The sequence below is a fragment of the Mesitornis unicolor genome, unplaced genomic scaffold (genome assembly GCF_000695765.1).
Source record: "Mesitornis unicolor isolate BGI_N332 unplaced genomic scaffold, ASM69576v1 scaffold12262, whole genome shotgun sequence".
In the NCBI taxonomy this organism is placed as follows: Eukaryota; Metazoa; Chordata; class Aves; order Mesitornithiformes; family Mesitornithidae; genus Mesitornis; species Mesitornis unicolor.
The window spans coordinates 4030-17456 of NW_010167162.1; the positions used below are offsets into that span (position 1 = coordinate 4030).

Genomic DNA, 13427 nt, shown 5'->3' on the forward strand with positions numbered 1-13427 from the left:
GCCGCTCGCCGCAGGGTGCTCTGGCTGCTCTGCCCCAGCACGCCATCTGCAGGGTGCAACCCCCCAAAAAAGCACAGACAGGGACCAGTGGGTTATAACCCCACACAGTCAGCCGTACTGGCACCCCGGGAAACCCAGAAAGTGAGAAAAGGATAGGGATGGAGCCAGGATCACATCCTTCCCCAAGCTCAGCATCCTCTGCTTACGCACCAGTGACAGGCTCCCCGTTGGCTGTCCAGGAGATGCGGGGCTGGGGGTTGCCCATGGCAGCACACACCAGCTCCAGCCTCTCACCCCGGCTCAAGGCAATGTCTGTGGGCTGGTGGGTGAAGGTGGGCAGGGTGAGAACGGAGAGGAAGAGCCGGTGGACAGCTCTCCCAGCCGAATTCACAGCAGTGCAGGAATAGCTCCCGGCATCCCCTTCCTGCAGGGGCAAAAGGGAGGATGAGAGGGGTCAGCTTGTGTCTGGGGTCTGGGCTGCGTCTCTGCTGGCTGTTGTGCACCCAGAAAGCCATGGCTTGACCACAGCCACTTTTTCCAGCCCATATGAACAAACCAACGCTATCCTAAGCTGTCAGCCCCATTGTGAAGGACTGAACAGAGCTCTTCCTCTGCCAAATACTTGAATACAGGACATGGCTTGACTAAGTGACACTTCATCCTGCCAGCCCCAGCCCAGGGCACACATCAACCTGGCCTTGCTTTTCAGCAGCAAGAGACCCTGGTTTTCCAGTTCTCCACCATTACAGCCAGTACAGCTGCAGGAGGGGATAGACCTCACCTGGACATCCCGGAGCAGCAGGTCCCCGGAGGGCAGGATGGTGGCCTTCCCCCCACCACCCCACACCAGGGCTCCCTCCCGGCTCCAGGACACGCGAGGCTCGGGGACACCACGGGCGGTGCAGGGCAGCAGCACCTCCAGCCCCTCCAGGACAGCCAGCTCCACCGGGCTGGCCACGATGACAGGGGGCACTGGATGGGGCAGGAGGGCAAGGGTTTGGGTTTGCTCACACCTTGACAGCTGCATTTCACCACAAGGTGCTGGGGAAGGAGCCGAGTGCTGGGGCTGCGGTTGCTGCCTTACCTTGCACGATCAGCCTGGTCCTCCCCGCAGCGGTGCCCGAGGGGTTGTGAGCCACGCACAGGTAGGTGCCCGCATCCACCAGGGAGGCCCGAAGGAGATGCAGCTGCCCATTGGGAAGCACCTTCAACCTGGGCCCTGCGGGATTGGGCAGAAATGAAGGGCAGGATGGGGCAGCACAGCCAGGATGGGGCATGGATGGATGGGGTACTGGGACTACTTCCCCTGTAGCACTGCCCCTTTCTTGGGACTCTCTGGGTAGCAGCTCAAGCAGCCACCGCACCCACCTTGGATAGCAGTCAGGAGCCAGAAGGACCCATGCACAGTGCCACCCAGCACCTTACTGGGACATTTACAACTCCCAGGTCCCCAGATCTCCTCCCAGGCAGAGGCTTGCAGGCTGTGTGGGCTATGCCAGTCCCCAGCTGGCTTCCACTCACCTCCAACGACACTGACACCGTCCTTCTGCCAGCTGATCTCGGGCCGGGGGATGCCGGTCGCCTCGCAGGACAGCACCGCGCTGGTGTTGACCATCACCATCACCATGCCAGGCAGGGTCTTCAAGGCAGGGGGCTCTGCGAGCAGCAGGGAAGCACTGCCCACCGGGGCCCTCCCAAGGAAAAGGGAGCGGGACCCCCAGGAGTGGGACTCCCCCAAAGCAGGACCCCCCAGAGCCATGCATACCGTGCACTGTGAGCCGGAGGTGTTTTCGGGCTGTGCCAGCAGCACTCCTCGCTGTGCAGGTGTAGCGGCCGGCATGTGCAGGCAATGCCTGCCTGATCTCCAGGGCCCCTGGAGAGACAGCAGGCAGAGGGGAAGCAGGGGGAGGACAGGCAGCGACCCCCACACCTGCCAGGACTGCACTGCCCCATCCCCATACCTGTGGGCAGGACGCGGTACCCGCCTCCTCGGCTGCCCAGCTGAGCCCCCTCCTTGCTCCATGATACCGTGGGTGGGGGCACACCAGAGGCATAGCAGGTGAGGACCGCAGGGGACAGCCGGGTGACAGCCACATCTGTAAGGTCATCGGCAATGGTGGGGGGCACTGGATAGGGAAGGGAGGTGAGCATGGATGTGTGGCAAATGCTGAAGGGGATCCCATCCCCATGCCCAGTTCTTGAGAGGGGACACATATCACACCTAAGATGGTGACAAACCCTAGGAAAGCCATTCTCAGCAAAACCCACAGCCCCCAGGAGCTCACCATGGACAGACACAAGGAAAACCTTGCGTGCCTCTCCAGCAGCGTTGGTGGCGATGCACTCAAACCGCCCCTCGTCCCGGGGACCAGGGCTGGCGATGAGCAGTGACCCCGAGGACTGCAAACTGCATGGGCAGAGGACACATCAGGGTCAGCCCCTGTCCCAGACTCCACCCTATGACTGGACCCTTCAGTGGCCAGTGCTGCGGGTACCTGTAGGCGCTGGGCGGGAGGTGCGGGTTCAGGGGATGCCCATCCTTCTCCCACCTGACATGGGGCTCAGGGGATCCCCAGGCATCACAGCCCAGCGTGGCCGGGTGCTGGGCCAGCAGGGTGAGGTTGGAGAGCCTGGAGGCGATGGTGGGAGGGACTGCGAAAGGACATGGTGGCAATAAGCAGAGGACAGCAGCATGTCATTGCACCAGTGAGAGCAGCCCAGCAGCAGTGGGTTGCAGGCAGGTGAGTCCAGGAGGGATCTGTCTGGCTCTCTTGCTTACCCAGGACATGGAGGTCCAGGCTTCGTCGGTCAGAACCGGCTGGGCTGGATGCCATGCAGAGGTAATGGCCTGAATCTTGGACCTGAATGGGGTCGATTTGCAGGGACCCACTGAGCAGGAGCTGCAGCCTGGGGAGGGAGATCAAGGGAGCCCCATGGTGGGACACACGGCTGAGAAGATGGTAAGTGCCATTGCAGCCAGATGTGACTGTCCACTGAGCTGGTGTGGGGACAGAGCACAACTTTTCAAGACGTGACAGTGCTAACTCTGCTCCAGACACACCAAAACAGCTATTGATGTGGGGGGTGGCTCTTGGTGCCGCCAGCCTGTAGAGCCTTGTACCTGTTGGTCCCACGGAGAGGCAGAAGCCGGCCATCCTTCCGCCACGTCACGCGGGGCACAGGCCACCCTTGTGCCTGGCACGGCAGCACCACCGAGCCATTCAGCAGCACCTTCACCTCCTCAGGGCCTGGCTCGATCTCCGGGGCCACTGTGGCAGCACCAATGAAAGCCAGAGACGGGGCTTAGCAGATGGAGAACATCAGCCCAGAACAGCACTGGGGCTGGGCACCATCCAACCCCCTTTCCCATCACCTTAGGATACCCCATAATACTGCACATCCCTGAACAAACAAGGATGGAGCCAGCATTTGCTGCCAGCCAAGCCCCATGGCAGGGCAGCACTCACCGTGAACTTGTACATGGACACGCAGGCCAGCATCCCCCAGCATGTTGGTGGCCCCAAGGGCATTGGTGGCCCTGCAGCAAAGGGGCTTGGTGGCCCCCCCAGCCATCCTCCCCGCCATCTGCTGCCCCCACGGCCTGGATCTGCAGGAAGCGCCCCTCGGCCAGGACCTGCCTGCGGGCATCCTCCTAACGCCCCCAGGATCCCCTATCAGTGACTCTCCCCACATTGCCTCCTACCACAAGACTAAGGAGGCCGGTGGAGGTGCACCCCAGCCCCTGCCCTGGGTCCCATCACATGTACCTGCAGTGGGGAGCCTTCCCAGAGCCACTCGATGTGGGGGGCTGGCACAGCATCCTTGGGGCACTCCAAGATGAGCTGCCCCCCTGCCACAGTGGTGATGCTGGGAGTCTCTCCAATGCTGGTGATGCTGAGAGGTGCTGTGGGATGTATGCCAGGTGGGTCAGGGGGTGCCATGCAGGTTGGGCACCCCCAAAACATGTCCCCATAAGCAATGCATAGCCCTCCAGTCTTCAGAACTGTCACACTGTGCTTCAGAGTCTGTTTTGGGGTCTTACAGCCCCCACTGCTCTCCCCATCCACCCCCTCCAGTGATCCCAAAGAGGGATGCGGGGGATGCTCTGGTTCTCTGCTCCCCCAGATCTCTGACGACCCCCAAGTCCCCTCCTCACTGCACTGCTGGGGTCACACTACCTTGGATGCTGACGTGGAAGCTCCTGCTGTCCTCCCGCTAGCAGCCAGGCAGGTGTACAAGCCAGCGTCGGCCACCTACAGAGAGCCAGGAGAGGGAAAAATTGAGGCATGAAAATAAAATGGAGATGTAGAAAAGAAAGAAGAGCCCCTACCTTAGTGTTCTCGATGTGGAGGGTGCTCTCATTCCCCAACAGGAGCCAGGGCCCTGCCAGGAGCCGTCCATCCTTCTCCCAGGTGACAGAGGGGACAGGGACACCCGTCACCACACACATCAGCTCTAACGGGGTGCCCACGGCGATGGACATCTCAGTGGGATGGGACGCATCCTCGATGCGGGGTGGCTCTGCAAGGCATGCAGTGAGGTGTGTGGGCTCATCCCCTGGCTGCTTCCAAAAAATTGGCTAAGCTGCCCCTTCCAAACCCCAAGAGGATCAGACACACACCCATCACCAGAAGGTGGAAGGCTTTGCTGGCCTCCCCCACCTCGTTTGCTGCCAGGCAGGAGTACACCCCCGCATTGTCCGGCCCCACGGCCACCAGGTTTAGCCGCGGGCTACCAGGCACCCAGTTGCCCTGCCGTGCCAGGGGCTTGCCGTCCTTCAGCCAGGTCACCTCCGGTGTTGGGGACCCAGTGGCTTCGCAGGTAAAAGTCACATTGGAGCCCTCAGCCACCATCTGCTCCTCGCTGCTCTCAGGGCTCTCCAGGACAGGGGGCACTGTGAAGGGAAGGGTTCCCTTTAGGAGGGCTGTGGGAGCAAAGCTGGGTCCCCAGGCAGTGGGGACAGGTTTGGCAGCTCCCTGATGTCCTGTGAGCACCCAGGCATGACTCAGCCTCCCTGCAGGGTGCTCTAGGACTGCTTTCAGGCTGGTCCTGCCTCCCTCCATCTTCTCCAAGCCCACCCTAGCAGCCAAGGGACGGCTTAGGACCCTGCTTTGAAACAGGGCTGTAGAGCACAATATAGGCTCTGCCAGCAAAATTGGGGTGCCCAGGTGCCCCCTGCTCTGCTGTCCCCAACCCCTTGCTGCCCCATACCCCGTATCTGCAGGACGAAGCTGCGATCGGCCACCCCTGCCCGGCTGGAGGCGATGCAGGTGTAGAGCCCAGCGTCAGAGACCTGTGCCTGGAAGATCCTATCCCATGGAGCAGGGGACAGGCATGGAGAGGAGATGTCACCTCTGGGTCCTCCCCAGTCCCCCAAGGTCTCCACACTGACACACAGCCACCCCAGGGTGCAGCTGTGGCCATCCCGACACACAAACCTGGGTACCAAGCCCCAGGACCTGCGGCCAAACATGACTCCAGGGTCACTTCTTACCGGAGAACGTGCCCCGACGAGAGCAGGGTGACGCGGGGGGACAGGCGCAGGGGCAGCCCGTCCTTCAGCCAGCTCACATGCAGTGGAGGGGACCCCCGTGCCTGGCACTCCAGCGTCACCACTGAGGACAGGACTCCACGGACCACATCTGAGTCATCAGCACTTCTCTCGATGGCGGGGGGGACTGGGTGAGGGGACAGAGGGGATGAAAGTCTGTGGGGGGCAGGTGGCCCTGGTGCTTCCCCACGGGTCCCAGCCCTGCTCACCCAGCACGTTCAGAGTGTGCAGCCGTGCATCTTCACCCACGCTGTTTTGGGCCAGGCAGGTGTATGCCCCAGCATCAGCGGTTTGGAGCCCCTCCAGGAGCAGGGAGCTGCCATCCGGGGACATCCTGTGTGGGGACAGTGGGACAGTGACCCGTGTGTCCATCCCTGATGTGCCCATGGGGTAGAGATGCACCCAGGATGACATCTCTCAGCAAACAGTTTGCATATGGGGAAACCGAGGCACGAACAGGGCTGTGCCTTTGCTTGTCCATGGATTGGTGTCCCCTCACCCCAAGACTCACCGGGCGCGTGAAGGGGGCTGCAGCCTGAGGGGCTGCCCGTCCTTCAGCCAGGAGATGTGAGGGGTGGGCTGCCCCTCCGCCTCACACTCCAGCCTCACGCCCCTGCCCTCCAGCACACTGTGCTCGCTGGGAATGCCTGCACTGGTGATCCGGGGTGCCACTGCATTGGGAAGAGAAGGAGGCTGACGAAGAGGAGGGTGAGGAAGAGCTCGCAGGGACTCCCATAGCCCTGGGGAAGTCCTACCTCGCACCAGCACTATGAAGTCCCTGCGTGTTGTGGTGGGCAGGCCCCGCACCAGGCAGGTGTATCGGCCCTGGTGGAGGGGCTGCAGGGGGCTGAGCTGGAGCTGTCCTCCCCCAAACACCAGGCCCTGTTCTGGGCTGCTTTCTGTGAGGAGATGGAGTGAAAAGCCCTCTCCAGGCATGTTGTCACACTTCCCCCTTCCCACCCCTGGCACCCAGGTCTGGGGACTTGGTTAAAGAGAAGGCTGTGATTCTGTGGAGCAGAATGTTTGGACCATGCTTTTCTAGAGCTTTGCAGGAGAAAACCACTAGTTTGGGAGGCAAATCCCCATCCCAGTAGGAACCCCGAGGGCTGGTGCCCAGGGAGCTCACCCCCACATCCCATCCCCACATGTCAGCACTCCATCCTCAAGAATGAATCTGAGGCCTCTTGAAAATGCGTCAGGAAAACACCAGCCCCTCTGCCTCCCCTCCTGTGGGGCCCTGCAGTTCTCTTGCAGCAGGGTTAGAAATGGGGAAGCTGAGGCAGAACTGCTTCAGAGGGGCAGCAGTGAAGCTCAGGATGACAGCCCAGCACAGCATCCCCCTGCACACATACCCAGAGGGCTCCCATCCTTCAGCCAGATGACAGAGGGTGCGGGCACACCGGTGACATGGCAGGTCAGGACAAGAGGGGTCCCCACGTCGGCGTCGAGTGTCTCCTGCTGCAGGTCCTGGATGTCTGGGGAGGAGAAGCAGGATGGGGTGTGTGGGCAGGAACATGAGAGTAGTGTTTGCTGTTGGCTCCTTGGGGCAGAGCCCTCACTGCACACCATGGACACTGAGGATGAAGCTCTTCTCGTCCCGGCCAGCTGCATTCAGCGCCACGCACGTGTAAATCCCCGAGCTGGAGAGCTGGAGGTGAGGGATTTGCAGCACCCCCGAGCCTGGAAAACGTGGAGAACAGGGAGTCAGGGCAGGTTAGAGCAGGAGCAGGTCCAGGCCACCACACTGTCAAGCTGGCCCAAGCCATACCTGGGGTGACAGTCACCTCCTCGCTGGGCTGCAGGACACGGCCATCCTTGTACCAGGAGATCTCTGCAGTGGGGTGGGACTGAACATCACACACCAGCGAGACGCTGCCATTGGTGATACCATCAATGCTTTCAGGGTTTGCACCCATGATCCGGGGTGGTTCTGCTCCAGCACGCACCAAAAGACAGTGCCAAAGGGGAACAGTCACCATGGAGGCAGTGCTGTCCCCCGAAGGAAACACACAGGAGCGTCTCGCCGGCTCAGACTGTGCCAGCACCTCAACCTCCTCGCATGGGGTGAATGTGACAGGCACGGGGGGACAGAGGCAGCCTCGGGGTTCAGGAGCCCTGGTGGACTTCATCTGGAGTGGGGGAGGAGGAGGAAGGAGGTAAATCAGTGACTTGGGGAAGGGTTTCTGGGGATCCCTTACCCTGCACAGTGAGGACAAAGTGTTTCTCGGCTGACCCAGCTGGGTTTTCAGCCACGCAGGTGTAGCTGCCAGTGTCATCTGCCTCCACTGAGGTCACCTGCAAAGGGAGACCAGAGCTCCACTGAGGGCTGCCCTGAGCCAGGGAACTGCTGGAGCTCTCACAGGGACCTCAGTGCCTGGCAAGACCATGGAGAGGAGGAGAGAAGGGTGACCCGTCCCCTCCATGCAGTGATTCCTATGTCCCCCCCAGCACAGCCACCCTGCCCAGGGCAGTGCCAACCTGCAGGACCGTGCCGCCCTCCAGGAGCTGATGCCGTGGGCCAACCACAATAGGGACATCGTTCCAGAGCCAGGACACTGCAGGCACCGGGTGTCCGGTGGCTTCACACTCAAAGCGAATGGTACCATTGATGGTGGCCATCACCTCCTCATCCAAGTCCTCCGTGTCACCATGGATGGCTGGGGCGGCTGCAAGCAGGGGGTTAGGGGGCTGCCACCCACCTCCATCTACCACCCTCCCCAGCCCCGCACTCACCCAGCACTTCCAGCTCGTAGTGCAGGCGGTCTTGTCCCGCCGCATTGGCTGCCTCGCAGGTGTACCTGCCTGCGTCCTCCTCCCGCACCGCCCGCAGCCGCAGCATCCGGCCCCCTGCAGTGCAGGGCACGTTTGGGGCAGGGAACATCTCCACAGGGTCCCCTCCAACCTCCCACTTGAACCCCATAGCCCCAGTGACATCGTCTTGCTCCTGCAGGTCCCATGGGTGCTGCATGTGCTGGCAGGGGGAAGGGGACAGGATCCACCCCCCCACATTATGGATGCTCTCAACCCACAGAACTGCTGTAGGACCCCCCAAACCCCACACCAGGGGTCCATGCCCATTACCTAGCAGCATTAGCACTCCTGGGCCAGGGGAGAGGGGCTCCCCATCCTTGTACCAGGTGAGCCGGGGGGGTGGGATGGCGTTGGTGTCACAGTAGAGTGAGGTGGGCTGGTCAAGGACAGCCTGGCGGTACTCTGTCACCTCCCCATCCTCATCTTCTTCCTGGTAGAAGATCTCAAGGGCTTCATTGGAGCTGGTCTGCTGCTGGAAGAGGGGTGGCACTGCGGGGACAGGCTGCAATCAGCTGTGGAGAAGGGGGACTCACACCCCTGGGTGCAACCAGAGCATCTGCCCAGGCCTGACCAAGGCCAAGGCAATGATTGCTTTCCAGCAGATAAAAACCCTCTCCCTGCTCAGCCTTGCTCTGGTCCCACAAGGGCCCCCACCAAAGATCCCTCCTCTTGCTGAGACACCCACTGCTCCAGACACCCAGGGCTCACCTTGGACATGCACAATGAAGTCCCTGTCATCTTCACCCACGTCGTTGGTGGCCACACAGGTGTAGTGCCCCGAATCTGAGACACCAGCTGGTTTGATCTGAAGGACCTGTCCCTTGTGGAGAATCTGGAGGTGGCCAGTGCTTTCCAGGAGCTGCACAAGGACCCCAGCCCCAAGGCAGGGAAGAAACAGGACAGCAGGAGGATCACACACCCAGGACTGGGATGGGGCCAAGACAGCCATGTAAAGGGTATCTTCCCACTTCCCAAAACCAGCAGCTCCTCCCTGGTTGTAGTTAGGGCCTTACCTGCTCATCCTTGTACCACTGGATGGTTGGCTTGGGCACAGCCCAGGTCTCGCACTCCAGGGTCACGGTGCTGTTGACCCTGGCTTTTACCTCTTTCATGGCAAATTCCTCCGAAGAGTCATCTCTGGCAATCCAAGGAGGGACTAGGGTGGAGATATGACACAGCTGGGATGAGACAAGAGCCCCCAAAGCTCTTGCTCTGTCATAATCAGCGACAGGAGCAAGAGGTGCAGATCCCCAGGGTAAAGGCACGAGAAGGAAAGGAAGGGACACTGGCGCAGTTACAGTGGCGGTGTCACTGCAGGAATTAGGAAGGACATAGAGAAGTCCCGCACCCAGGACCTTCACAGAGTAGCTCTTCATGGCCTCCCCATCTTCATTAGCCACAATGCAGCTGTACGTGCCCGTGTCCTCTTCCTGGGCATTCAGGATCTGCAGACCATGGCCACCTGGGCAAAAGGGGTCTCCTCAGAGGGTTGCTACTCTCAGCCATGGGTGTCTACCCCCATGCAGCACAAGAAGGCACCTTAAAGGGCCTGTTGATCACCTGCAAACTCTTCTAGAGCCCAGCTTCCAGGCTTATGAAAACCAGCCCTGTCTCACTGATGCTGCCAAGGAGGCTTTAGCTGTAACCAGGGGATGCAGAACATGGAAGAGCAGCATCTGCCTGATGGCCTGAGCCCCTAAGCTTCTGCAGGACCATGACTTTTCACCATCCCACTGCCCTGAATCACAGTCAGGCCCAGAAAAGGCCTCACTCCCACTCCCCCCAGCATGGAGCAAGAGGCCACAACAGTCATGCAGACAGCAGACATTAGCATGGTACCAGGGAATAGGTGGATGTTTCTAGACATCTTGAGGGGAACCTCGTCCTTGAGCCAGGTGATGTTGGGAGATGGATAGGCCAGAGCCTCACAGACCAGGGAGATGGGGTTGTTGATGATCACTGTTACTTCCTCAGTGGTGGCATCGTGGGCATCTCCAGCAAAGGCAGGACTGGCTGCAGAGATGTGTTTGCATGGCATCATCATTAGCATCCACTTAGGCTCTCCGATGCTTGATTTCCCCACCACATAGCATGATCTATGTTCAGGGCACTGGATTTGACCACAGCAAGTGAAATGCACAGCACAAGCCCAGCTTCAGACTCTGCCTTGTGTTACTGCCCTCCAAAAACACAGAGGACACAGAAAGACATGCTTGCCCTTCCCATCAGCCACCATCAGAGATGGATCCTGCACTAGATGGGCCCTTTAAGTTCCTTCAAGAGGTCTCCTGAGGGCTTTCTGGCAGGTCCAGGACATGATGCTATGCTGCTGGCTGTAGGGTTAAGGGTTCCTCACCACCTACTTGGGGCAGGCAATTAAAAAGCTCTCTTGGTCCTGAGATTCTGCTTCTCATACCTGAAACATCTAGCAGGTAGTGCTTGGTTTGACTCCCCACAGAGCTGGACACCACACAGGAATAGCGACCAGCATCAGAGAGGGATGCTCGGGGAATGTGGAGCATGGAGCCATCAAGGGAGGTGGAGAAGGTGTCTTCATTGGGCAGAGGGTGTCCATTTTTCAGCCAGGCGATCTTGGGCTGGGGGTTGCCTGCATGGGGTGGAAAACAGATTTTTTTGGCCATCGTGTAAAGTTTTTCCATGTGTGTGCACAGCCCAGCTGGGGTCACCGTGACTGAGCTTTTCTGGGAAGCAGGGACATCAGTCCAAATCCAAAGTTATCACGATCTGGATCAGGCTTTTACAGGCTGCTGGATAAGCCAGCAAGAAAAAAGAAAACTGTCCTGAGTAGGAGGTGATTAATTATTCCCATCACTAAAAAAGAAACCAGATTAGAGGAGTTTTAGCTCCATTTGGGAAAGATTAGCACTTACGTCGTGGAACAAGCTCCTCGCGTGGGCCCGGCATTTCCTGAACAGCCCAACTGCAAAGCCAGAAACTATCCCAAAAAACCTCTTCAGCCAATTTCAGCTATTGTCATGTCATCAACTGGTGCTGTCCGTTTGCGCCACACCCCAAAGGGAGGCTCGGGTCTCTAAGCCCCATCTCCCACCTGCTCACGCCTCCTCTGCTCCCCGTGTGATGCTCACCTGCAGCCAGGCAGGACATGGTGGCAGGGTGACCCTCGGGCACTTTGATGGTCTCTTCTTCATCAGCGTTCTCGATGTGGGGAGGAACTAGGGACACAAGCCACCAAGGACCTCAGCAGCTGGCCAGCTATGCCGAGCCTCCAAGCCCACATGCCAAGGCATGAAGGACTCAGCACTGCAGCTCCCACCATGCCCAGTCTTAACTCATGACTCTCCCTGCAAGGATGAAGCTATGAAATCCCACCAGGAGTCCTGCAGCAGAAGGACAACCCCTCCTTACCTAGGACCTCCACGTGGAAATGCCTCCTGGCCTCCCCAGCTACATTGCTGGCCAGGCAGGAATAGTGGCCACCATCCTGGGCTTGTGCACGGGGGAGCCTCAGCACCCAGCCCCCTGTAAGGATGGAGCAGAGAGGTCTCAGGGTCCTGATCCAGGCACCAGCCCATCCCAGCGGTGCTCCTGAGCTCTGCCACATTTACACCCATAAGTGTTGGGGCAAAACGTGTTCCCAAAGCTCCCACCTCTCACAGAGTCCATGCCTCATTCCTGACCTGAAAGCACATGTGTGTGCTCACTGGGGGTGATGGGAGAACCATGCCAGAACCAGGTGACTTTGGGCAGGGGAATGCCGGTGGCCTCGCAGGTCAGTGTCAGGGCTCCATGCAGAGAGATGCTGACATTGGTAGTTGATCCTGATGCTTGAATAAATTCAGGAGGAACTGGGGACACAGAAAAGGACAGATACTCATTTGCTAAGCAGTCACCAAGACAGCAGAGGAGCAAGGTAAACTGAGTAAACCCAGCTCGTTCCCATCCTCCTGCCTGTACAGCTTGAGGACACGAGCCCAGAAGGACCATAAGCATCATCTGAAGTTGTCAACTTTGAAGCTGTCATGGGACAGGTGACCTACAGAAAGTATGCGCTACCTAACTGCACCCCCAAGCCCATGCTTACAGGTGTGACACCAAGCTGGCCACACACTCTAAGCCACCTCACGCCTTTTCTAGCTCAAGTGCTTAGTACCTTGACCCATGAGGTTTTCTCAAGTCCTTGGAAAGTAGGTGACTTGATGAAGTGTGAGATGGTCTGCTCTGATGACCCTGGAAAGAAACTCCTGCCTGGTGGAGCCAATATGCCTGGAGCATCCCACTTCTGACCCAAGGTCTTTAATGTGCTGGGTGGTCCAAGACCTCCATGTGGTCTTACGCTCTCCATACTTGTGCTGTGCGACACCACCACCCTCCTGAGCTTGCCCGCATCCATACCCCCCCAGCCACCAACCCTGTCCCACACCCCTACCATGAACCGCAAGGTCAAACTCTCTTCGCTCCTGCCCTGCTGCATTTGCCACCAGGCAAGCGTAGCGTCCTGCATGGGCCACTTCAGCCTTGGGAATGCGCAGCCGCCTGCCCTGCTCCATAAGCAGGAGCCCATCCTCGCCAGCCACAGGCTGCCCATCCTTCACCCATGTCACCATGGGCGGTGGCGTCCCCATGGCCTCGCACTCCAGAACTGTCTCGCCAGCCTTGACAACAGAAACCTTCCTTGGGGCTTTGCTGCTGCTCTGGATCCTCGGCAGTGCTGTGGGCAAAGAGGTCACAGAGTGGATGTGGTGCTGTAGTAACCCCCTTGGCCATATGGCAGTGGATATACATACACCATCGATCTGGACAGCAGCAACAAGTAGGCAAAGCAAATACGAGCAAGTGCAACCAGTGCAGTTGGGCTGCTGGAGTGAAAATCAGCTCAGAGCCAAGAGGAAAGCTGGAGGAGCAAAGCTAGCCCAGCATCCTTTCTCAGACACCCAAGGCAGCAGGCAATGACTGTGAGTTTTGGGTCCAGCTGGACCTTGCATTGAGAGAGATCACAGCAACTTCAGGGACCTCCACAGGTCCCCTGTGTCTTTGGGGCTCCTCAGCTCACCATGCACCTCCAGGTGATGCTCCTTGTTGCTCC

General features: G+C 59.3%; 1 protein-coding gene across 1 annotated transcript in view; it reads right to left on the minus strand.

Annotated features, from left to right (window-relative positions):
- Positions 1–13427, minus strand: part of HMCN2 (hemicentin 2) — a gene marked incomplete at its 3' end in the record, with an annotated part of 33437 nt that overhangs the window by 3859 nt on the left and 16151 nt on the right. The window contains exons 33-67 of the mRNA XM_010178599.1: positions 12771–13052; positions 12022–12189; positions 11750–11863; positions 11470–11556; positions 10779–10970; positions 10202–10375; positions 9711–9824; positions 9376–9518; positions 9071–9221; positions 8633–8851; positions 8285–8398; positions 8030–8217; positions 7750–7846; positions 7320–7481; positions 7118–7231; positions 6904–7026; positions 6307–6450; positions 6063–6222; positions 5761–5885; positions 5495–5678; positions 5212–5309; positions 4622–4894; positions 4331–4521; positions 4192–4253; positions 3468–3538; positions 3122–3269; positions 2780–2907; positions 2496–2652; positions 2286–2407; positions 1962–2126; positions 1766–1873; positions 1522–1656; positions 1085–1219; positions 782–972; positions 211–424 (exon numbers count right to left, since the gene is read on the minus strand). Of these exons, the coding sequence (XP_010176901.1) occupies positions 211–424; positions 782–972; positions 1085–1219; positions 1522–1656; positions 1766–1873; positions 1962–2126; positions 2286–2407; positions 2496–2652; positions 2780–2907; positions 3122–3269; positions 3468–3538; positions 4192–4253; positions 4331–4521; positions 4622–4894; positions 5212–5309; positions 5495–5678; positions 5761–5885; positions 6063–6222; positions 6307–6450; positions 6904–7026; positions 7118–7231; positions 7320–7481; positions 7750–7846; positions 8030–8217; positions 8285–8398; positions 8633–8851; positions 9071–9221; positions 9376–9518; positions 9711–9824; positions 10202–10375; positions 10779–10970; positions 11470–11556; positions 11750–11863; positions 12022–12189; positions 12771–13052 (5253 nt within the window). The remainder of the gene's footprint in view (positions 1–210; positions 425–781; positions 973–1084; positions 1220–1521; positions 1657–1765; positions 1874–1961; positions 2127–2285; positions 2408–2495; positions 2653–2779; positions 2908–3121; positions 3270–3467; positions 3539–4191; positions 4254–4330; positions 4522–4621; positions 4895–5211; positions 5310–5494; positions 5679–5760; positions 5886–6062; positions 6223–6306; positions 6451–6903; positions 7027–7117; positions 7232–7319; positions 7482–7749; positions 7847–8029; positions 8218–8284; positions 8399–8632; positions 8852–9070; positions 9222–9375; positions 9519–9710; positions 9825–10201; positions 10376–10778; positions 10971–11469; positions 11557–11749; positions 11864–12021; positions 12190–12770; positions 13053–13427) is intronic.